The sequence below is a fragment of the Elaeis guineensis genome, chromosome 14 (genome assembly GCF_000442705.2).
Source record: "Elaeis guineensis isolate ETL-2024a chromosome 14, EG11, whole genome shotgun sequence".
Lineage (NCBI taxonomy): Eukaryota > Viridiplantae > Streptophyta > Magnoliopsida > Arecales > Arecaceae > Elaeis > Elaeis guineensis.
The window spans coordinates 65,390,082-65,413,430 of record NC_026006.2 but is presented as its reverse complement, the minus strand read 5'-3'; the positions used below and the strand labels follow the sequence as shown (position 1 = coordinate 65,413,430).

The window sequence follows — 23,349 nt, the reverse complement described above, 5'->3', positions numbered from 1 at the left end:
ACAAATCATTTAGCTATTGATTTTAAGGATACCTAAAAAAAGTTAAAGGCTGTATAATAGCAAGATTACAGTATCTATTCTTCTCCATAGTATCTATTTTTCTCTGTATACTACATTCTTACTTTTTTTCATTTCTTTGCTCAGAGCCTATGATTATATTTCTCTCTACTTTTTTGAATTCTCTTTTGTGATATGCTGCAGTATTTGTTAAAAAAAAAATTTCTTACTCTTTATTTAGAATTCACGTATTTTCTGCTTTATCAAAATATTTGTAGGTTATAAATTATGATTGTGATTGTTTTTGCACATCTCCGAGCTTAAATATTTCAGGATTTGTTATTTATTTTAAACATATGGATTTCTTATTTCTACATGTTACTGTTTCATTTACTTTTTGTTTAACTTGCATTAAATATGAAACCACCATATTTCCAATATTTAAATTGTTGAAGATTGTGGGTGTAAAGCATGCCATTAAAGTACACAGCGCATTTGTTAAAGCGGTGGAAATGAAAAATATGCAGTTCTGATTCTCTCTCTCTCTCTCTCTCTATATATATATATATATAGAGGCTTGCAAAAGCTCGTGGTTGCTGAAGTTTTGGATTTCTTATTAACTTTGAAAAGTATGCTTACTATGAGATGTATTTGCTGCCACATCGATGTACTTAAAGAGCTTTTGGACATAGTTTGGCTAGGCTAGGATATAGAGAGATTAGGATTTTTAGATGAGAACATTCGCAAAGGTTAGAAAGAATATGCCACTGCAGAGACCATTTAATAAAGTAATTTAATTAGCGATATCAAAGGTTGGAAATTGGTGTGAAAACTTACGCACAGAAGAAAGAGAGACATATTTTCATAGTTTTGATGATTAAAAATAAAATTTAATTATAATAGGAATATTTAGAATGAGAAAATTTTTGCAAAGATATTAGCCCATTTATGTAGTGACAAAAAAATTCTAATTAAAATCATACCGATAACTTTAATTATTCATGTAGTATTTTAACCTAAATTTAAAATGTAAAAAAAATGGAAATAATTAAAACATACGATAACAAACATGTACTCGGTAGCTTTGCAACTTGCAAGTAAATTATTGCTTTGAGGTGCTGGTAATATTTATCAGTTGAGTTCGGCTCGGAACACCAGACCGAAGTGGCTGACCGACCGAACGAGCATCCCGAAGCTCCATCCAGCGAGGCTGGCCGTACAAATGTCAGTAATCGGCCACGCGTCTCAGGATCAAACCGACTCTCTTCTCTCCTCCCTCAATCTCAACCGTTGGTTGACCACCCAGTCCACCACTATAAATAAAAAATATAACTAAAAGAAACAAAGATAAAAAAACAAATCTTAAAAATAAAGGCCAAAGCGGACAAAATTGACGAACGGGAGAAAGAGAGAGAGGCGCTCATGGCGCGGACTCGTGCGGGTGGAACAAACCCGATTTGAATATCGAGCATAAATCCGCAGCTCTTCATTTGTCCTGCTGCCGCATAGGGTTGTGGATCCGGCTACGACGTCTCTAACGCCACCATTTCATCGACCAATTGCTCTCTCTCTCTCTCTCTCTCTCATCCACCGTGAAGAGCGAAGCCGCCACCTTCTTTTCTTCTCCCCTTTCGCTGTATCCCCTCTCCAATTCCTTCTTTCTCTTGTAGGGTTTCTATCTATCGCATCCATCGAGTCCCAGAGATCGATCGATCCTGTCCTCCCACCGCCTGGGGTTTCTTGGAGTGAATTCTTTGCCGTTCGATGAAATCCTAGCCGGGGATCGATGTATCGTCTTGGTGCTCCCAATCGCTGATGGAGGATAGGATGGAATTGGAGATCTGTTTGTCTTGACTGAATTTTGATTGGACTGGATCGGCATCGTTTTTGGGACCGGAGTTTGGTTAATTGAGGTCGCGGTGGGCTAAAATTTTGGTCTTTTGGTGGCTGGATTGTGGGGTTTCGGATTGATGGATTTGGTTCCGAGTTGCAGGGTAACGTGTTCTTCCATGTATCTTTGTTTCTAATTTCATCTGCTTTCAATTGTTTCATTATAATTTACTAAAATCAAAGTTGAGTTGTTCCTATTTAATTTACTTTTGCGTTAAAATTTTTTATTTAAGTTTGCTAATGCTAATTGCTTAGCATGTTAGATGGATTTGAAGGTTTTTTGGTTTTTTTCAAGGGGCAATTTTAGTGTTTTCCTTGGTTATTTGTAAACAAAATAGGATTCAGATTGAGAATTGGGAATTCCCTTTTACATTTAAATTCTACTTAAAATTTAATGCTCGTAGACTTTTGTTTTTGCATTGATCTTCTCTAGCCTGCTAAAGTGAAAATACAGTGACTTGAACTGAAGTTGCTTGTTTGTTAACGCATTGGCAGATGGTCGTTCTATATAAGCCATGCCCTTTATCCATCTTCTTAATCTTCTTGTCTAGCTCTATATTTTTTTGTTTATGGATAGGCTAATGGCCGTGTTCAAGGTGCTATGATCTTTATTATTTTTCTTTTTGTTGTCTTTAAAAGGATTCTTGAAATGCGCCAACTTGATCATTACTGAAGCTGTAGTAATGGAGCCTTGCTGGTAGGAATAAATTGGCATATCTTGAGCAAATTGTCTGATCAGTACTGAATGTGCCAAATGCTATGAAAAAAGTGGTCAATCACTTTTTTTTTTTGGGGTTGGGGGGGGGGGGTGTTGTGCTACTGGAAGTTTCAGTTGTCGTAGTTTATTATCTGGTGTTCCTACTTGGAAGTTGTTTATCTGATAACTTGGGTGATCCCGAAAAAGGAAAGTTAAAAGAAAAGTTCTGTGGGTAAAGGGCAAACCAGTGTGGAGGATGATACAAATTACTTTATCATGCAGTGCTAATACTTATTGTATGCTCTTACTCTTTGCATCCAGACCAAATTTTCTTTCTTTATCTGTCTATGATTTTCTTGGGAATATTCAGGTGCTTTCCTTTTACTTGGTTTGTATGGTATGTTGCATGACACATATCTGGGATAAATGGTTCAACTTCATGAACCTTTGTTATCTGAGACATATATTTCTGATATGCTGAATCATATGTACCATCTTAATATCTTGCAAAGAGATGTTCTTTTTGTTTGCAATAATCATGCTTGCAAAATTTTACATCAGGATAAATTGGCGTACTTTAGAATTAAGGAGCTTAAAGATGTCCTGACTCAACTGGGTCTAGCGAAGCAAGGCAAGAAACAGGTTCGCAATTTTCTCCCTTTTTATATATTTTTGGTTGTTTCTTTTCATGCATAGAGATAGCATTTGGAATGTGTAGTAAAAATGCCAAATGAGGAGTGCTTGGAGTCTGAAATTTTCTTTGGATATCTAAGGAATCTGTGATGAGAAACAGCATATGGAGGAACATGATTTTTCATGTTTGGTAGAAAATTTGTTGTACGATGCACTTTTTTTGGTTTTTTGAATTAGGTGCGATATATGAGTTATATGAAGTATTCCAATATAAATCTATTAAATGTATGGACAAATTGAGGGATAGGTTCTTTTCTTTTTCGGTGTCATGTTTTGGAAAAATGGTCTTTTATTTCCAGTTCCTATTTCAATAACCTAAATGATAAATTATTCTTTTAATAAAGCTACAATAATGGTGATTGTTTTGCATGATAAGTGTGGACAATTTTATAATACTTCTCTTTTAATAATATATATGTTAGAAAACTTGTTAAAGAATGTCAAAATATGGATGTTGACAGGGGGGCCTAATGCTTTCTGTCGAATTGCTGTATTCTTGAATGGTTGGATATATGAAGTTATAATTTTAATTTGTATTACTGCTTATCTGTACTATTAAACTTGTTTTGTTTCCTCATGTACTCTCCTATAGATTCTTTTGCATCATATCTTGTTTATCTTTAATTTGGACTTATGTGGTTGAATGCAATGCAGGATCTTGTTGATAGGATTTTGGCATTACTGTCAGATGAACAAGGTACTGATATTGTTTAATGATTTTCCCTTTTTCTTTTTTTTTTTGTAATAGCTGAGTATTCTTTGTCGGTGAAATGGTACTTATCTTCAGGTTTCAATTTTTGATAGACGTCTATATCTTTCTATCTACACACACATCTTTTTTTCTTTCACAATAAATTTTTGTGTGTGTGTCAAACATCATATTTGATTATACTCAATCCTTCTTCTGGCTGTTTTTGTTATCGTTGCTGCTATTTCATATTTTCCAGATTGAAGGTGGTTTCTGTCAGATGGCCTTATGTTCATCTATCACATATTATTTTGGCTCATTTGTGGTCAATTGTTTTTTAATTCTGGTTGCCAATATAACTGTTTAGTAATTGATAGTAATGTTTTTCTAAGTTTATGTTTGGTGCTTGTATGTTTGCTGTGTCAATTAATGCTATATATGTTCTGTCTGATGTTATCTTTTGAATCATAGAGCATCCCATAAAAAATGATTGCATTCTGAACTGTTGTCACTCGATCATACATATTGACTTGAAGCATGGACACAGTCATCTACATGCACGCGCATCTGCCCTACTGTTTGCATTTTAGCACATCTGCTTTCATGCTTGCCAAAGTGATACTAGTTAAAGGATAGATCAGTGATTGATTCTTCGATGCCTCTCTCTATAGTCTATGCACTACAAGGCAGGCCAAGAGAGGAAACCTTTAAATTTTTAAAAGCAAAAAATTCTAGGATTCTCAAATAGGAGGCTCTACATCAAACCCATGTTTCATACACTTGCTTTTAACTGCCTTTTATTCTCTCTCTTCTTATGTATTGTCCAAACCCACACTTGCTATGCATTTTCTACCTACCACCAAAAGGCAATGATCATAAATCATTGGGTTTATGGTAACTTACACCTAGTGATAGCTGGATTGCTTTAGCTTGAGATGGTTCACAAAGTTATCTCTTTGTGCTACTATGGCAGGATGAGAGAGACAAAAGCAATCCTAAATTTCAAAAAGGAAAGTCTGCATTTTGGTGTTCCATCAAATTAGTCATAGTTACAATAATGTCAGTTTGCAGTACATATTCTGAACTATTGGCTTGTGTTAGCTGGACACCAGTTTCATGTTCATAGCATTTTTGTTGGTGATGTATTTGAATTGGATATGTGCCAGAATCTTATGTACTTGGATACTTATCAAGCTTTTGTGGTTGCAGCTTTTAAAAATTGCCAGAGAGTTGAACTCTTCCAACAATAAGTTAGACCCACTATAATAATGTTGAAAGTGAAGTTTTATTCTTTTTAGGTGTTGCTTGAGAATATAGGTTCTAAAATAACTTTGCAAAATGTCTTTTTTGTTTAGAAACATTGAGTTTATGAGGAAGGTTGAATAAGAAACATGTATGTTGGAAGACCTTAACAAATAATATCTTCTAATATTTTAATATAATATTTGAGCATACAATATTTTATGCAAAATTATTTTGTATCTATCCATATATCCCTGTATCTCCTTCTCCCCTCCTGCCAAGCCACTTGGACATGTATCCAAGTACAATTTTGGTGTCTGTGTCCATACAATGCTGCTTGTGATGCTGTTGTTGTGAACTTGGATTGCAACCTCCCCCCCCCCCCCTCCTCCTCCTCCTCCTCCTCCTCCCCCTCACATTAGATTTTCACCAAGTGTGTTTTGTCTTCTTTCACAGTTTCCAGATCTCAGAGTTGGGGAAAGAAAAATTCTATTGGAAAAGACAGGGTGGCAAAAATAATTGATGATACATACAGGTGATTTTCACTTTATCTTTAACTTTGTTATGCTGTTCACATACTTGCATATATTTCAATATATAGTATTATTAACTTGTTATTTACATTATAAAAAAGCATTCTTTTGTACTGATGCAAATACGGGCTTACAATATGTCTTGGTGTATGCCAAATGCCCCCTCCAGAAAAATGCAAGTTCATGGTGCTCCAGATTTAGCATCTAAAAGTCACAGTGGCTCGGATTTTAATCACATGAAGCCTAAAGAGGAAATGGATGATTCTTACCAGTTGAATATGAAGGTTCAGTGCCTTTGTGGCCGTCATTTCATTACTGAGTCAATGATCAAGGTAATGCTGCTTATTCATGCTTTCATTATGCTCAACCTTGAGCAGCAAAAAATCTGTTGTTTCATTGGCTGTAGACTGCTTGGTGCATCATGAAAGTTATTTTCACACTATCATATTTTGTTATCGTGCTTGTTTACATTTGCTTTGCATACCAATGATCTTCTGTTTGGTTGTAAATATCAGCCTCATAGTTGTTAGCATGCAAATTTGATAAATTGGAAATGAAGAAGAAACATATTTGTTAATATTATTACTATTATTTGTGTTTATTATTATCTTTTGGGGACCTAGACGTAACTAGTGAGATATGTTCTTGAAAAAAGTTGCCCTGGTTTTGGATTTAGCTCTTGATAGCATGTAATGGCATTGTAGATGCTATAGAGCTGGACTCTCATACTTGGGACATGAGATCACGCTGGTTATTGTTAATCTTTCTTATGGTGAACATGTTGTGGTTTTTAATTTATGTATTTATGAGGAATACTAATCCATATCGAGTTTTTTTGTGTTTGTTTGCATGTCACAAGGGGAACATGGTTTACTTATCTGACCAGATGCATGTTTCTAATATGTTTTGCATCTTGTTGACTAACACATTTTGCTGCAGATCACATAAAGATGATCACATTGGTCCCATGGTTTAATTTTAGGGACCAGCCTTTGCGATTACATACAAGAAGTGTAAGACATCTTTGTGTTGTTCCTTGATGGGTTATCTAGAAGCCAAGGATTCAGGTCCCAGTGGGACATCCGACGGGACACCAGGACGGGGTATCATCTCATGTATCGGGATAGGGCCGTTCTGCTAGCATTTTAGCATTCCAATTGGGATGTCTTGGGACATCCCCTGTCTCAAGTGTTGGGACTTGGGATGGACCGGGATGGGGTGCGTCCCGTTCTATGAGAAAATCAGAACAGTCCCATCTCACGGGATTCAGAAGCCTTTGGCTTCTTCTCTCTTTTGATTCTTCTAGATATTTGATTTTAGTCATTGGATCAGAAACAGAGCCTTGTGGAAACTAGAAGAGTAAGGAGCACTTATGGCAAGGATCCTTGTAAGTAGAAGAATAATTGCAAACTTAATCATCCAGAATATATGTCGTGATTTGGTTTCACTTTATGTAAGGACATTAACAATCCCAAATATGATTTCTTTGTTCATAACCATGGAAAATGCGATTTGTAAGGGTTTCTACTTTTCTAAACCAAACTGGACCTTTGCTTAATGTTGCAACAAAAAAGTTTAAGATTTAGACTCTGCCACGATTTAGAGCCAGTAATGTGGTTCAGGATGAGGTAATTTTTGACTCCAGAAGAACTCTAAAAGTTGGACAAATGAAGCTGGAAGCCTCTTTATATATCCGCACAGAGAGAGAATAAGCACAGCTAAGGAATTTTATGATAGCATATTACTGCATAGAGAGAGTGCATTTTATTTTCTGAGTTCTCCATGGATGTTCCAAGGCTTACACACATTGCATGTGACAAATTCTGGTATTGAAAGGAGTATTTTCACCTGTAGTTGGTCAGCTATTGTCATCAATTTGTCTAACAGCTTGCTTGAGACCTTTGGCCAATTCCTAAAGCACTCCAATCTCATAGATTTTCTAATCAATCATTTCATTATAGATGTTTTATCTAGTCATTTTTCTGATTTCTAGCACATATTACTATACCTATTCTGTAAGTTTTAGTTTCTTCACCATAGTTGGTCAGCTCTTGTCATAGATTTATCTAACAGCTTGCTTGAGACTTGTTGACCTTTGGCAACTTCCTGAAGTACTTATCCACTCTCATAGATTTTCTAAATCACTCATTTCATTATGGATGTTTATGTGGTCACTTGTCTGATTTCTAGCACATATTACTATACTTAGAATAAGTTTTACTTAATTGACTTCAGTGTTATGACTCTGAGTTAATGGCCCATTATTATTGTAATAACAGCTATATTATGACACCTTATAAAGATCACTTATCATTTATAAGAGGCCATCTCTTTAATAATAAAAGGGGATGCTTGGGCTGTATAGATGGGTCGTGTGCCTTATAAGCCATCTTTTTCCTTTCATTCTCCCTTCTTGTTATATAATTTAGTTTCCATTTCCTTTTGTACCCATTACTTTCTTTATCCTTTAAAATTGCTGATTTTCTTTGGCTTCAAACTGTCGAATATCTCTTTGGAGCACAAGTTTAATCTTATTTACTTTTGTATGGGATATTAAATCTCTGACATACATTGGATCCTAACTTTCTGATACCTCGAGCTTACCATCTAATCAAGAACCATATGATCTCAACAAACCGAACTTCAATTTCTCATACTAAAAGATATACATGAACCTGTGCTACTTTATAATGAGCTCTACTGAATAATTTGGATTACTCCTCTTGGGGGATATCAGAATTATTATCAGATTCTTTTTCATGATTGTGCACCAAGTGGAATTGTATGCAGGTTTTCTTGGTCACTCAAGGAAACTGAATTTTATTTTATTTTGAGTGGGGGCATGGAGTAGCAAATATACATCGCAGCATATGTGAGATAGGCTCCAAAATTGTTCTTCTCCAAAGTTGTGCTTCTACATGAATCTGCATGTGCTTTTTTTTTGGGGGGGGGGTTGTATTATTGTTCTTTTTTGTTCCTTTTTCTTGTTTTCTCTATGAGAAATCCATTTTAGGTCAGTTGCATTTTCTGATACCATTTTCTAATTATTATATAAGAGGGTGAGTCTTGGCATGATGGCAACTTTGCTCTATTGTACATGGAGGTCATGAATTTGAAATACATAAACAGCCCATCCACACATAGGGATGAGGCTGCATACATTTGACCCTCCATAAATGCTGCGGTTGTGGGAGCCTTTTGCACCGGGGTGCCTATTTTGTATCTCTAATTGTTTAGCACATCTAATAATCTAAATCCCTGTACATGATGTTTCAGAAGCACCTCACCATCAGATTAGTCGATCCTGAGTCATGGGCCTCCAATAGAGGTTCAGCGGATGTTCCGGATTTGGTGTATATTGTTTTAATCTTATCGTAAAACGTGTTAAGACAACGAATGAGTCTGCTTTCTTGAATAGGAGATTGGCTAATTCTCAACCGGTATCCCATTATGTAGGTTGAGCACTAAGCAATATCCTGCGAAATTGGAATGGCTTGAATTGAGGACTTCTAGAATGAAAAGTTTTAAGGATATGGTTAAGTGAGCCAGTTGGCTCAGCACAGCTTTGTACGTGAAATGCTCTGTGGTGGATGTTGGGATTGACACTTATCCTTACCGCACCTGATATCCCTAGCAAGGCTTGAGAGAGCTTGAGTGATATTGAACTTCCATAGAAGACTAATTTGTCGTCATGACGTTCGGGCAGACAGATTAGTAAACATGTATCTATCCATGTTCTCAGTGTCTAAGCTGATTCTTGTTCCTTAACAGCGCAGCAAACTGTGTTCTTTCTGTTTGCTAGATTGTAGAAGATCTCAATGTTACATGCTTTAGTAAAACACTTTCGATAAGGAATAGTATTAGCATTGTCATTATTGTTGTTTACGATGCTGGTCTGTTTTTTCACCTTTATCATGCTGGTTTTTTTCCTTTTTTTGCATTACTTGACATATAAGAATTGGATAGCCTTTGCATTATGAATAGCATGCATGCTAAGTTGGTAAACTTCCATGGCTACTATTTGATTCACAGTTCTTTTACATTTATTTCCTTAAATTTATTCTCTAACTATGTGAAAGGATATTTGTGATCCAATTTCCTTTTTTGTTTATTTTTTGGCACCCGGTGTCCCTTGGTCATCACCATTAAATATTCTCTTTTCTTTTTACCATTCATTTTAGTTTCATCTCAAATGTAGATTTGTTGGATGCAGATTAACGTTGACTTGTAACAATTCTGATTGATTTGTTTTTAGCTTCACATTTTCATTCTAATCAATAAAAGTTTTGATGATTGCAGTGTGAAGATCTCCGATGTCAAGTTTGGCAGCATTATGATTGTGTAATTATACCTGAGAAACCTATGGAGGGTGTTTCGCCTGAACCTCCAACTCACTTTTATTGTGAACTGTGTCGAATCAAGAGGGCTGACCCGTATGTCTTATTTTCCTCTATTGGGATTTCTAATATTATGAGCAGCTGTTTTTTTCCCCCACTCAGCATCGATTTGATTATCCTTGTAAAATCTCATTATTGTTTTTACATTTGTACTTACTGCATATCTGTATATGGATGCAACAAATTTTGTCTCGCTGTAAAGTGACTGAGAACATAATTTAAATATATCAAGTTTTATATATCTTGCAGACTATGCTAATTATCTTTTAATGAAGCTGATATTTTTATTGTATATAGCACGTGTATCATTGAAGTTTTGGTTGTAATGTATATAATTTTCTTATGATCAACATTTTCTTCCCTTTACCAAGCCCATCTAGCGTATATTTGTCATGATCTTGATCAGTTCATCATTCATTTCTTTAGGATTCACCAACGTTATAACACTTGCTGTCTTTGTTAGGTATTTTTAACTAGGACTCTAATTGATATAGTACGCTATACATGTTTAATATCTTGTTTAGGTTGTGGCAGTTTCAGAGTCGGTAATACTCTCAAAATTTGTTAAAAGGGGAGGTTTGATTTAGGTTTATGGTCTGGTAAGAAGTGTGATGCATGTCCTAGTTTGCTTATAATTGTAAGTGATCTTATGGTCTAGGTAAGTAAGTATTCAGGTGGTGTTTTGTATGTTTCCTTACTGCACGGTAACCACATTGCTGCAGAGAGATGTTGTACAAAATGCTCTATATTTTTCTCGACAACCTGTCATTGCATTTATTGTAGCATATCATGGTGATATGCTACATTACAGGTGTGATATAATTCATTTCTGTAATTACACGTATAGCTTGGATTTACTGAAAGTAGGTTGGTCCATTTGGGTGGACTTAATCATTATTTTACCTCTTCCAAATATTTCAATTCTTTTTTGGGTTTATGTTTCTGTTTTTGTTAGTTTAATTTGATATAAGCTATATATTAGTTTTACATTGGGTCTAAGTGAAAAACATGATGCATATGCTAGACCTTTTAATCTGTTACTGGGGTTTATCTTTAGTTTGATGTAGGATAGTAGTTTGGTTAGATGGGCAAGAAGTTATATTTCTTTTTCAAAGCATGTCCCTTGCACTACGAACTTATTCATCCTTGTGTTCTCCATTATTTTTTTTTTCTCAATCTACATTGGAGCCAAGAATTTTTCTCCCGGTCTTGTACTCTAGTTCTATGTGAAGTGTGACTATCCTTTCTTTCTCTGTTTATAATGTTTATTTTAACTTCTGTTTGATCAAGAACATGTTAGAGCTTGACATTGTCTTCCTTGTCTAGCTGAGGTGTTTTTTATTGTAATGATCTTGGAATGGTAATTATGGTGCAAAAGAGATGAGTTGGCCTGAAGAAGTGTGCATGCAAAGCTTTGATATTTGATGCTGGTGGGTTTGCTTTGGCATGGTTGGGAACATTCTTAGCAACTTCATGGAAGGCCTAGTCTTTTTTTAGGTATATTTATATTATTAGGAATAAAATTATGAATCATGTTTATCTAGTTCTAGTGTTGGCCATCCCAGAGTTCTGATCTATGGATCTTAAATCGGTTGTAATTGAGGTTTTCAGCATTTGGAATGGTCTAAATTTTCAGACTAAATTGATCGCTGGGTTATTCATTCACCTGACCTGAGAAATTAAAAGAATTTGACCACTGAAGTGAGAAAAGGATGTAGAATCGTTGGAAGTTTAATGACTGAATGTTTGTGCACTGATTAATAGAAGACATGGAAGAATTTAAGAGGACTGTGATCGCATATGAGGAGTAAGAATGTGGACAAAGTTATCTACTTGGCATCTGTAGATGCACATTTAATTATGATGTAGTTTAATTTTTTAAAATGTTTTTATGTTATAATGTTATCTTCTTTAATATAAGTTGATAATTTGTTGATTTAAAATGCAGATTCTGGGTGACAATAGGGCGTCCATTACTTTCTTTAAAGTTGACATCTTCTGGCATTACAGAAGGGTGAGTACTGAATAAACGTGACTTACTGTATGAGTTCTAGTTTGTTAGCATGGTGGTGTATAGGCAACATTGGCCTAGATATCATGTGTTTTTAATCAATACCGGTTCTCCAATTCTGTAACTCTTCAGCTGAGAATTCATGATTAGACTGTGGTTTAAACTAAAAAATGGATAAACATGTTTATTTATTTATTCGCTTGCATGCTAGTACATGTGGCAAAAGGCAATGAAAATGGAACAAGAAGAAACAACATGATTAGAAGAGTTTTTTATGGTAAACTTTGCTTGAATTTCATGAATAAGTTGTGACTAATTCTCTGAGAGTCAACTTTGATGTATATATAAGTTGATTAGGAAAATAATTTTGAATATTGTTTGGTGAACAAAAAGGTCATAAAAATTGTTCATTGATTAGGAGAACATTATAAACTCGCTTTCAGAGTCACCTTTTGATTCAGTTAAGTTGGTCTTCATAAACATGGAATGTGTTATCTGTTATCCAGTCTGTGTTGTAGACTATAATGATGATTTTGTCCCGATTTGACTGTGAGATTCTGGAAAAAATAATTGTATTTATGCTTGGATTCTCAGGTCTCTGCCAAATGTCGTATATACTGTGTTTGTTTTCATCTTGTACGTGCTATCATGATGAAGGTTATCTATTTGTTTTTTTTTCTTTTTTTTAATGGTTGGATTCCATGGACTACAGATCGAACACTGTGCAAGCTGTGGAGAGAACATTTCAATTGTCAAGAGGAGAGAGAGAAATGTTGCAGAAAACTGAATATGATCTCCAGGTTGGTTTCTATATTCATTCTTCCCCCTCTGGATTGGTGCTACATTTTTGTGGGTTCTTCATTGTGAGGCATTAAAGTCATTACAACATTCAATGGTACCAATTCATTTGTACAATCGTGTGTTAAATTTTTGTTGAAGAATGATTAAGCTCTAGCAGTCAAAAATTATGAATTGCCATCTAATATCCATATGGTCCATCAATTTCTGTTCTTTTAATTATAAAGTAATAACTAAAGGGAAGTATTGTTGGTCTTCTTTTGTCAGAACTTCTCATATCTTGGACCATAAACATTTATCAATAAAATTGCAAATTCAAAACCTCTTATTATGCTGATAGTTGCATGAAAAAGTTCAGCTAATATTTTCATTTTCAAGTCGACAATCTACTCTATTGGCATTATCTGTGGGGTTATTGTGGTGTATTTATTTAGATCTCTGCCAGATGCCTCTTAGTCATATGCCTTTGATTTTTTTCTTTTTTTTTTTAAGAGGGTGAATGAGAGCTGTGACTTTGTATCTATGCAGTGTGTCTTTGATTATATACATCATGGGAGAGCAAAATTAAAGTTTCTTGTATTAATTGCCTAAAATGAAGAGACAGTCCTAAAAAGCCTTAAATAGTTAGATGCCCAAGGTCATTGCGATCCATTATCCTCGTATATTTGAGATCAAAATGGCCTTCAACAATACAGATCAGATTCTTAGACTGGAATCATTTTGGACCATAAAATCCAAACCTTGATCATACAATCTAAATTTGGAAGAGTCAGATATTAAAGCTATTACAACAGCCATGTGTTATGATCCATTTCATTTCTTGGACTTTTACAATGAACTCTCCATCACTAATATGCTTTCAAAATCAAGGTCTGTAGAATTGGAATCGGAACTTGTGCAGGTCGGTTGGTGGTATGGTTCGGTATGCTCCATATCAGGCCTGACTAACATGGCAAAGAAAGTAGAGAGGGAGATAGAGAGAGGGAGGTCGACAGAGATGTTGGTGATGGCCACCAGAGGGCCATGGAGGCCCTCGAAGGGCTGTCAAGGCCTATGGAGCTCCGTGCTCCTCTGAAGAGGCGAGAATAGAGAGAGATAAAGAGGGAAGGAGAGAAACGGGAGGGGGAGGTGGCGGGGAGGCCGGCAGTGGCCATCGGAGGGCTGTCGAGGCCTCTGGATGGCTGGATTCCCCCCCATGGCGTCGGCCCCTATTGCCAACTTCATTGTGCAATGCAAAAAAATTTAAATGTGATTGAAACTGGGGCGGGTTGGCCCTATTTCGGCCCAACAGAGGCCATGCTGGGGATCCGGTTCGGGAGACTTCACGGCCCTTCGGCAGCCACCGCCGGCCTCCCTGCTACCTCCCCCTCCTCCTGTTTCTCTCCCTTCCTCCCCTCGTCTCTCTTTTTATTCTTTGGTCGAGGGCGGAGCTCTGGAGGTGCCGGCTGCCATCCAGCGGCCTTAGCAAGCCACGTTGGCTGCCCTCCGGCGGCCTTAGCAAGCTACGCCGGCCTTCGCCTTTCCTTTCCTTCCCCTCTCTTTTCTTTTCTTTTTTTCTTCCTCCCTCCATTTTTGCTGGTGTTCTGAATCAAATGTCCAAACCACACTGGTAGGTTGCCGGTACAATTTGACATGCCCAAAACCACCCGGTTCGGGGCAGTTTGGCGAACTATGTTCAAAACATAAAGTTAGCAATCCTTGTTTGAAGAAGAGAACTTTTATTGCTTTTAGAGACAATATCTCGATATATATATATCATATTTTTGCAACCATTTTTCGATATTAGATTCTTTTTTTCTTTATTCTTTGACTTCAAAGGAGAATTAATTTTGTCTATTTAAGGGGATAAAACACATTTTTGCAAGAAATTTTAGCATCGGGATGTCATATAATGTTTAACTAGCGGATGAAGAAGAAATCCTTGTTCCTCTAGAGCCGAAAGGAAGGGAGGTGATGTTGCTTGTCATATCCAGTAATGATGTTTTGATGATGAGAATAACTTATTGGTTGTCTACTTCTTTGTTTTGCTGGCAGATGTGTGTGTCTTTCTTTCTTTTCTTTTTTTTTTGTGTATTGGATTAAAATGTCTTATGGAATTGTATTGTTATATGTGTGTGTGTGTGTGTGTGTGTGTGTGTGTGTGTGTGTGTGTGTATACTGAATAATTCAACATGGTGTTTCTGTCTTGGATATACATGGGACTATTCTTATTGGAAAGTGAAGTCCGTATATGATGGTTTTTTATTGTTATTCATCTGAATTACAATGTAATCTTGTTTCATATTGCTTTACCCTTTTGTCTATGTTTAATACAAATCAGAAAGGATCTATCAATTTTTAGCGCTATCTATATTCCTATCTGCTCGCGATATGATTTATGATGTGATCCAGATCCTAATGAGATTGTTTAAAATCGATTTCACTTATGTGGCACCAAATAACTTTTTTTTCCGTTCTTTTATGTAGAAACTAAAGGTAACCATAGCATCAGGGATTCAGGTCCCAGCGGGATGTCCCGTGGGACACCGAGATGGGTTACCATCCTATGTATTGGGACAGAGCGTCCTGTTAGCGTCCCAGCATCCCGATCGGGACGCCTTGAGACATCTTTGTCCCAAGTGTCGGGACGGGATGGGATGGCGGCGCGTCCCGTTCCATAGGAAAACGGGACAGCTCCGTCTCACGGAATTTAAAACCTTGTATAGCATAACTAAAGAATAATATATATATATATATATATATATATATATTATTTATTATTTTTTAATTGTATTGGCAGCTTGATAAAGCTTCTTTAATAGGGGAAAAACCTGTAGACTTATAAGTGTTGCACTAAAATAACTGGCTCAATATTGTAATTGTGTGTTGTTTTGCAGGTTTGGTGTATACTTCTTAATGATAAAGTTCCATTTAGGATGCAATGGCCACAGTATGCAGATTTGCAAGTCAATGGTATGAAAGGCATCTATACTTCAAACAGTTGATGTCACATTATTTGGAATGCCATTTAAGCATTTTTTGATAGAATAAGTGATCATTGACCTAAATCTTCTCCTCCCTTCCCTAATTTCTATTCATATACGTGTTTGTCTAGATATGGTATTTCTGCTCCAGTAAAGATTCAAGATATCCATGTGTTGAAGATATCTATGGTTTTCTTGTTAATTATCTATTTTGAATCTGTCAATAGGTGTTATGATGCGAGTAGTTGGTAGACCAGGCTCACAGTTGTTGGGAATCAATGGTCGGGATGATGGTCCGGTGGTGAGTTTCCTGCTATCTTAATGCAACATGACTTTCTCCATCAATCAGTACCACTGTTTGCTTGCAGTGATACACCTTATAGGCTGTTTGCTATTTCTTACCCATTCTCAATCAGTTTGTCTTATTTTTGAAAGTTTTCCTCTTTTTCATACTAAGTATGCAGCTGCATTGCAATTCATTGCACTTCTTTCTGAATGTTCCATATTATCTTATTTTCTATTCAGATCACCACATGCAGCAGGGAAGGAATTAATAAAATTTGTTTATCACGGTGTGATACTCGTGTATTCTGTTTCGGAATCAGAATTGCAAAGAGGAGGACAGTTCAACAGGTGATTTGAATTAATTTTTACTTTTCATATTCAAAAAAAATCTTGAAATGAATAGAAATATAACTTATAAACTTCCTGTTACTTATCTCTTGACACATTTCATGAGAGGTTGGTGTTAGATTGATCTTCTTCAGCTGCCAAATCATAGGTTGTGGGTCACTAGGGGAAGTTGTCACTTTCAATTCTTATTATATTACAATATGGACTTCTTTGTTGCAACTTAGACTGAACCGCCTTGTTCAGTCGCTGCTGATAATTCAACCTCTTTTCACTTGTCTTTCTTTAGATAATGATTTGAGGAGGAAAACAAGTGCATCCACAGAAGTGGTATATATTATTGTATTTGTTGATTATATAAGAAGTTTTATGGCTAAATTCTATTTCCACACATACCATCTCAAGATGGAACTGCAAATCAAGGCTTCAAAAACCAGTGCCAGTATTTGGCATGTCTTACCGGGTGTTGGTAAGCACTTGGCAAGGCACATGTCTAGCACCTCGGTCGTTGTCATAAGCAACCATCAGATACTTCATCCATTTAAATAAGCCACATGCATTGCACTTGCATTTTCTGATTGCATACTTTAGCATTGGATGTTCTGATACAATTCTTGGTTGCTGAGGGTTGTAAGCATTGGATGATTTTATCTGGCACCTGTCAATAATTGTGTTTGGATTTACATATTTACTGTTCAAACAGATCAGTTATTTGAAATCAGTTTGATATATTTAATCATTTGGTGTTCGCATATAGGTCAAGCAGTGCCTTATATTGTTGTCTAGAATTCACAACTAAGGTGTTATCATCATCATCATCATCATCATCATCATTATTATTACTACTATTTAATTTAACTTTGAGCAGGACTTTTCAAGTTCATGGATTTTCCTTAGTGTTATCTTTTTTTGGCTTTTCCACAACTTTTGATTTTAGAAAAAAGATTAACAATTTTGAAATTAGTGACCTCCAAACAAGGCCTTTACAGTTGCAAATGGATGTTTGATTTGCATTACTAAAATAGGTATAAGATATTCATGTTTGATTTGCATTGGTAATATGGTTATGTATACAAGTGCCCTTTATATTATGATTTTTTTTTTTTGTTACCAACATCATTGTGTCTTTTGTTTTGTTTTGTTTTTGTTTTTTTGTTTTTTTTTAAGGTTCCATTTATGAAGTTGTGAGAAATCCAATGCAGTTGGTAGGATTTATCTCCATGGCAATCTAGGTCCATCAGTGTGAATCTTAGTGATGGAATTTCTTTAGAATCTAAAGGTGTCTTCATTGAAGGGGATAAATGGATGTTTTCTATAACCTCTGGAGTTTCTACGTACTTTTGGTCAGGAAGGCTCAAGATCCCCTTTAACCTGATAATCTTATCAGGAAGCCTCAATGGAAGAGGAATTCTTGATTCCTGACCTTAAAGAAGCTGTCTCTAAATGATGGATAAATTGCAAAACAATGAGTGCAATGTTACCCTTTATAAATGGTAAATGTCTTGTTATTGCTGGTGGTCACTTATAGGTTCATGCTTTAACTGTTTTAACATCAAGGGAGAGTTTAAAACAATTGGACATTGACCTTTTGTGAGCTTTCAAAAGTTACCAAGTGATATCATACTCATGTATCCCATGAAGGTTCTAGATATTAGCAGCCAACAGAAGATAAACCTGTTTTTCTTGCTCCTCTGCTTTTTCTTTTAGGAAGCTGGAAACTGGTAGTTTCAGTGAGCGGTGCTCTTACAGAATATTTCCTTAAAAGATACCTTTTGACATGGGTCAGACATGTTAAACATGGGATTCTTTTTTTTTTTTTTTTTAATGTCCTTAAAAACAGCAGTGTCAGACTATCCTTAAAAGCAGCAGTGTCAGACTATTCTTAAAAGCAGCAGTGTCAGACTATCTATAGCAAGAAATGTCATTCACTTGGTGTAATGTAAGTAGAAAATAAGAGAAAAATGAGGAAATGGAAAGCAAAACAGATGAAGAAGAGAAATGGAAGGAGAATTTATCCACTTGGCTGGAACTGGAACATGGCCAAGGTGATGCAAGGATAAGATGTGGAGTGGCTGGAGGGAATGGGAGACATACCTCTGTCCCCTTTCCTTTTCCTGCATGTGCAAAGCAACATATGCCTCATCCTCATTCATTGGGAGTATTATATATACCCGGCTTCTGTTATTTCCAATGTTTGGTGTGGCTTGTAATTCCCGTATATTGTTGATATCTTAATGATGTTTCACTCCCTTACTTGCAATAGCATGTTACTGCTGCTATTTTACCACAAGTGGCTGCATGACTGGTATTTTAAAAATTTGTTAAAAACATGCTTTTGCATGTTAGGAGTAGTGAACTGGCACTCTAGATCCCCTTATGATAATGACAAGGATAGACACAGCATTGTAACTATTGGAAAGAGTTGATCATGTTGTTGAGATTCTCTAGTTAATGTGGGCTTTCATAAAGGCTACCACACTTCATCTCAAGATGCTTGATAGAACACTAATATTGATACCTGCAGTAGTAGCATGATGCATGCGCCAAATCCGAATACTCAAGTCAATGTTCATGCCACACTTGTACCTTTATAAATTATCACAGACACACACACACACATTGAAAAGGAAGCATGGGGGATTATCTTTCAGGATCTTCCTTGTCTTATTCTTTTTGAGCAATACCTTGAATATTTCATATTCAGATAATGTGGATGCTGTGTCTTTTTTGTTGGACATATCTTTTTATACACCAGCTGCTTTCCATTATTAAAGGAACTCGTTTTAGGTCCTCAACTTGGTACCAAAGGAAGCAGATGGTGAGCATTTTGAGGATGCTCTTGCTCGTGTTTGTCGTTGCATTGGTGGTGGAACTAATACAGAGAATGCAGATAGTGACAGTGATTTAGAAGTGGTTGCTGACTCTGTTACAGTAAATCTCCGCTGTCCTGTAAGTGGCTGTTTAAATTTTGTATAATGTAGATGTAATTCTTTAAGCACCTTGGAGCAGCATATGCACCACTGTTGTTTCTGTTTTTGTTTTACTGATCTGGAAAAGTCGAGTAACCAGGAATGACATATTGAAAAAGGAAAAGAAAGAATTATACACAATGCTGCTGATGAGGCTGTCAATCCCTGGTGGGTTAAAGTGCCTGCCGAAGGTTTTGCAATCATAAATTCTTGCCTTTGCATGATGTGTGTACTTGAGGTCAGAACATGAATTGCAAAGCATGCAGCAATATGTGGTGTAATTTCTTTTTGTTGTATTTTTTCCTCCATGCAAATTGGTTTGGTGGAATTGTGAACTTTTTGCACAGAAAATGTTACCCTTTGGAAGGAAAGCTAGTTTAACAAACATTTGACCAAAGAGCGTATCTTTTCTACAGTCCAAGTCATGTGATGTGGAAACATTAATGCATGAGGGAAAACCTTCAATAACTTGTGTCTCTATCCACATGCTTCTAGAACATTATATTATCGGTACAGATTATTTTGTTTGATATAACTTGTATAAAGAAATTTAATAAAAAATTAGATGTCCCCTACATTTAATGGGGGGGAGAGAGAGAGAATTCATTCATTGAGAATTGAATCTATTTCTTTTTGACCAAGTTCACCTTTAGGAAGCCTAACCAGTTTCTTTTTTTCTTGTCTTACTGATTTCAGAATAGTGGGTCTCGAATAAAAATTGCAGGCAGGTTCAAGCCTTGTGTCCACATGGGCTGTTTTGATCTAGAAACATTTATTGAACTCAATCAACGCTCTCGGAAGGTTATAATTATTTCTTAGTAATGTATCTTTGTGCTCAGAAATTCTTTTCCTCAGAAATTCTTTTGCTTTCCTGCAGTGGCAGTGTCCAATATGCCTAAAGAACTATACTCTTGAAAACATCATCATTGACCCATATTTCAATCGCATCACTTCTCTGGTAGGTTTCCCTGGAATTGTTCTCTAGTTTCAATTGTGTATGTTGATGTACGCTTGCACTTTTGTTCTTACTGTTCTCTTCTGGTGATACAGTTGCAAACTTGCGGAGAAGATGTAAATGAGATTGATGTGAAGCCTGATGGTTGTTGGCGCGCAAAGGCTGAATGTGAATTTAGGGAGCTCACGCAATGGCACAAGCCTGATGGTACTCCATGTGCCACAACAGATTCAGAGATAAAACCTAACTTGGAGAACTCGAGGCAGCTTAAGCAGGATGGTAAATCAGAAGGGCATGCAGGCTTGAGATTAGGAATTAAAAGAAATCGCAATGGAACATGGGAAATAAGTAAACCTGCAGACATGAAACCTCCATCTTCTGGAAGTCATGGTCTAGGTAATCTTGAAAATCGCTGTCAGAATATCATACCTACGAGCAGTAGTCCCACTGGAAGTTATAGAGATGGAGAAGATCCAAGTGTCAATCAAGAAGGCGGAGGGCAAATTGATTTATCTCTGACCAATGGTCATGAGTTTGATTCTCTCTCACTCAATTTCGGTCCAACATACAATGTTGAGGGTAGAACCCCTCCTGCACCATTGAAGGATCCAGATATCATTGTCCTTAGTGACTCTGATGAAGATAATCTTACAACAATGTCTCCTGAAAATGCCTTTGACACTGGTCCAGCTGGTGGCGGAACAATACCTTTCCCTGTGAACCATCCTGGAGTTTCAGAAAGATATCCTGATGACCTTGGCCTGGGAACCAGTGGAACTTCATGCCTCGGTCTATTTAACAGTAATGGTGATGATTTTGGGATGCCACTCTGGCCAATGCAGACAGGCCCGCAGACTGGGCCTGGCTTCCAGCTATTCGAAACTGATCCTGATATTCCAGATGCCTTGGTTACTTCACATAATCCCCTTGGCTGTGCAACAATCAATGGCTATGGTTTGACATCTGATGGTGGTCTAGAGGATGCTTCTCGAGTCCAAGATTTTTCAAACTGTCGTTCTAATACTGATATGAATGGAAGCTTGGTGGATAATCCACGAGCATTTGGTAGTGATGACCCATCTCTGCAAATTTTTCTTCCTAGCGGACCAGCTGGTATGACCATGCAGGCTGATTTACATGATCATACTGAAATGCCAAATGGGATCCATTCTGATGATTGGATATCCCTTACGCTTGCTGCTGGTGGAGGTCATGGTGAGTCTACTTCTGCAAATGGGCTGAATGCAGGCCAACAGTTGGCACCAAAGGAAAGCAGTACAGAGCCATTAGAAGATGCTGGTTTGCACCTTTCCTCTATCAAGCACTTCATTTTGTATTTATGTTTTTTGATGAACACATCAATAACACTGTCTATGACCTAACTTTGAACAGTTGGGACGTTTAAATTGTAGAACCTTAATGTTGTTATCTAGAGGTGCTTGGTTCATGCTATATTGTGTGACCATTACCTCCAAGAAGCTCGACAAGATTAAACGTCCTTTCAAAACAATATCTTAAAATTGATAATCTAGTAAGATATTGCTAATATAGTTTCATCAGAATACGTAAGACAATACATTAAGCTGATTAGTCAACAGTACTTGTTGAAAAGCTTGTACCTAATGCCATAGTCCTTAGAGAAGGAACAACACGTAGCTTCATTAAATTTTCTGAACACTTTTAGGGCACTTTAAGTGAGTGTTAAATATCACAATTGCACTATGAAAGGCTACGCCAAGTGCAGATGGCTCTGGCTGGTATTAGTAGGAACCATATTTTCCTTTTTGGCTTTTCCTTTCCTACCCTTGAAAGGAAGGGGGATAAGAACCACCCAATGAAGATTGCATGGGTCCATGTATCTCGGGGTGAACCACCCAAGACTTGAACCTAGAACCCCATCTAAGGAGTGACTGTTGCAGCAATGTTCAGTTCTTGTAGGAACTGCTTTTTTCAAGTGATGTGTTGTGTCTGTACATAAAGTGTTCCAACGCTATTGAATTCCTGAACTTAGGTCTGGAGGTAACACTTACATCTTTTATATACTGCTATTTTCCCAGGATACAACATATGTATTATTTGCAAATGTGCTAGTGCTTTCTAATTTCATGGGTATATATTGGTTTATTATTATCAGTCCCTAACCTTCTGCCTCTTTCTTGCTTATGGCTTCAATGAGTTTTGACTTGTGATCCTAAAGCTATATTTGCCGGTTTGCTAACTGAAAACCTTGTTTTCGATTTGTTTTAATGGTCTTGTGCTTTGGTGCTGGGTCTTACTATTCATTTTTGTTTAATTTATGGATGCAGCTTCATTGCTTCTGAGCATGAATGATGATAGAGCAAACATAGCAAATTCAAATACCCAAAGGTCTGATATTTCTTTCTCACATCCCTGCCAACCACGGTCTGTTAGGCCTCGTTTGAATTTATCAATAGATATTGATTCTGATTAGTCATCGGGAACTAATGGGATGGTGAGTTTCTATATGCGTCTATGCATGCTGCTTGGTATGCTTTTAGTGATCATTTCTTCTACAAGAAAAGGCCAGACCGTCCTACCTTGTTGCAAGGAAGATAAAGAGTCACAGCAATGGATCGCTGCTACATGTGGTATAGGTGGTTGTTCAAGAGTCTGCCAAGCATAATCCAAATTGCATGCTTGATGAAAGACCTGAACCTGTGATAGGTTTGCATGTGTCCGGTGCTTTGTGAGGACAGCCCCTCTAATTCTTCCATGTTGGCTAGGTCCGCAAGAAAATTCTTTATTTGAATTGCAGGCCAAATGTGTTTGCAGCGAGCTGTACAGTGCATTATAGGAGAGGAGAAACAGAGGCCTTCCCAAGGTATAAACAAAATTACTGGGAAGGCCTGTGTATTATAATGGCAT

General features: G+C 36.7%; 1 protein-coding gene across 1 annotated transcript; it reads left to right on the top strand.

The window, feature by feature from the left end:
• Window positions 1-1,517: 1,517 nt before the first annotated feature.
• LOC105057067 (E3 SUMO-protein ligase SIZ1) lies at window positions 1,518-23,271 on the top strand. Its single transcript, XM_010939509.4, has 16 exons — window positions 1,518-1,991; window positions 3,146-3,226; window positions 3,932-3,974; window positions 5,664-5,742; window positions 5,910-6,072; window positions 10,040-10,173; window positions 12,086-12,151; window positions 12,861-12,948; window positions 15,823-15,898; window positions 16,137-16,210; window positions 16,435-16,542; window positions 19,327-19,488; window positions 20,205-20,309; window positions 20,386-20,466; window positions 20,559-21,762; window positions 22,770-23,271. Exons 1-16 carry the CDS (start codon window positions 1,968-1,970, stop codon window positions 22,913-22,915), a joined length of 2,634 nt encoding a protein of 877 aa, XP_010937811.1. The 5' UTR covers window positions 1,518-1,967; the 3' UTR covers window positions 22,916-23,271.
• The last annotated feature ends 78 nt before the right edge of the window (window positions 23,272-23,349 follow it).